Consider the following 1664-nt stretch of genomic DNA (forward strand, 5'->3'; position numbering starts at 1 on the left):
TTTTTTTTAATTGGATTCACTTAAAATATTTTCTATTTAATGAGTGAGTTTCTTATAAGAAAAGATGATCTTCAAATTTTAAATTTGTAAATAATACAAGACTATTTTGTTTATAATTTAAATATCCCATACCTTCAACATCATCATCTTATTAATATCTAAATAACCAAGATGAACTATCTTGCACATAATATAGTCTCATATAATTCAAATAATATTGCATTTAATTTTCTTGGTGTACTAATCAAATCCTGAAATCGTTTAATTAATTAGTAGGCATGTATGATTGGGACCTCATTATAATCCTCTTACCTGAACTTCCACTCCAACCTCCATGACCCTGTGAGCCTCCTGAACCACTCAAGCCACCACCTAATAATATTTATACTATATAGTTGTGTTTAATATTTAACAATAATGTTAAATAATTTTGAAAATGATTATTAATTTTAACTGAATTGTTATATTAAAGGTTCAAGCAAACTTTGATATTATAAATGTCTATTTTTTTTCTCTTTTTATTTCTAGTCATAATTAATATATTTTCATCTTACCATGTCCACCGCTTCCATGATATTCTCCTGACCCACTGAGGCCTCCACCTGTTAACAACCAAATTAAAGGTACTTTTTTTTTTTTTTTAATTCAGCATTTAAGTCCTATCATATTATTGTAAAGAGGATAATACCCAGCTAATATTAAAGATTACTTGCGTGTATATTGACATACCGACTTCTGTTGAAAACTTGAATTAAATATTTTGCAGATTGCAATACTTCCATTTACTTTATATTCTATGTATCGGTAAATTAATGTGAAAATCAATTATTACTTGGTTCTTACATTCAAGTATAAATTAACTATAAGTATAAAACAAACTATAAAAATTAAATATATGTAAAAAACTAACTATAAGTTACTAATTGCATTGTAGAATTAAAATTTTCACCTGAACTACCGCCAGCGCCTCCATGCCCACTGACATGTCCTGATCCAGAGTGACCTCCTTCAAAATTAAGTAAAAGTTTATTTATTTTGATAGAATATATAAATGATAATTTTTTTAATTTTTTTTTTATGTGATTTGTTCAAAACATTACCTGCCATTTTAATTTTAAAATTTCATATCATTCAATAGAGTTCATTAAGAAAAAGTCATAGACTTACCCAGAATTTATATTACAATACATAATTTTTTTCCAGTATAATACTTTGTTTATTTCTCATATTTTTGAGATAAATTAAAATTATTCAATAACTTACCACCCCCACTTCCATGTCCTTCGTGCACTCCGGGACCACCTAACTCACCGCCTGATAGATACAATTGATTAATAAATTGGTTGAGTAATTATAATAATTTGATAGTGTTAATGTAAGTGGTTAACACGATTTTCATTGTATTTTTTTCACTAATTCAATATTTCTTATTTTATTCCTAAATCATCTCATCAAAAATCAATCTGAAATTATTTCATTCCCAATTCACTTAAACAATTTGAAGGATTTTATTTTTGACAGTTTGTTAATTATTTGGAAATTGGGTGGTCGGAACCATTTGATTTATCCTCATATTTATAAATTTAACTCATTTTTTTTAGTTCAGTTAACACTAGGAGGTTTATTTAAACCATGGTTACCATATTAACAAAGTCTACTAATTT

General features: G+C 26.4%; 1 protein-coding gene across 3 annotated transcripts in view; it reads right to left on the minus strand.

The window, feature by feature from the left end:
* Positions 1 to 1664, minus strand: part of LOC112211608 (uncharacterized) — a 16886-nt gene that overhangs the window by 11057 nt on the left and 4165 nt on the right. For 2 of the 3 annotated variants that reach the window (XM_067051216.1, XM_067051210.1), the window contains exons 4-6: positions 950 to 1006; positions 555 to 602; positions 313 to 372 (exon numbers count right to left, since the gene is read on the minus strand). In XM_067051216.1, the coding sequence (XP_066907317.1) occupies positions 313 to 372; positions 555 to 602; positions 950 to 1006 (165 nt within the window). Of the gene's footprint in view, positions 1 to 312; positions 373 to 554; positions 603 to 949; positions 1007 to 1263; positions 1315 to 1664 lie in introns of all 3 variants that reach the window. The other variant, XM_067051212.1, reaches the window with a different exon arrangement.

The sequence above is a fragment of the Halyomorpha halys genome, unplaced genomic scaffold (genome assembly GCF_000696795.3).
Source record: "Halyomorpha halys isolate HHAL.00 unplaced genomic scaffold, Hhal_1.1 Scaffold1397.1, whole genome shotgun sequence".
NCBI classification, from domain to species: domain Eukaryota; kingdom Metazoa; phylum Arthropoda; class Insecta; order Hemiptera; family Pentatomidae; genus Halyomorpha; species Halyomorpha halys.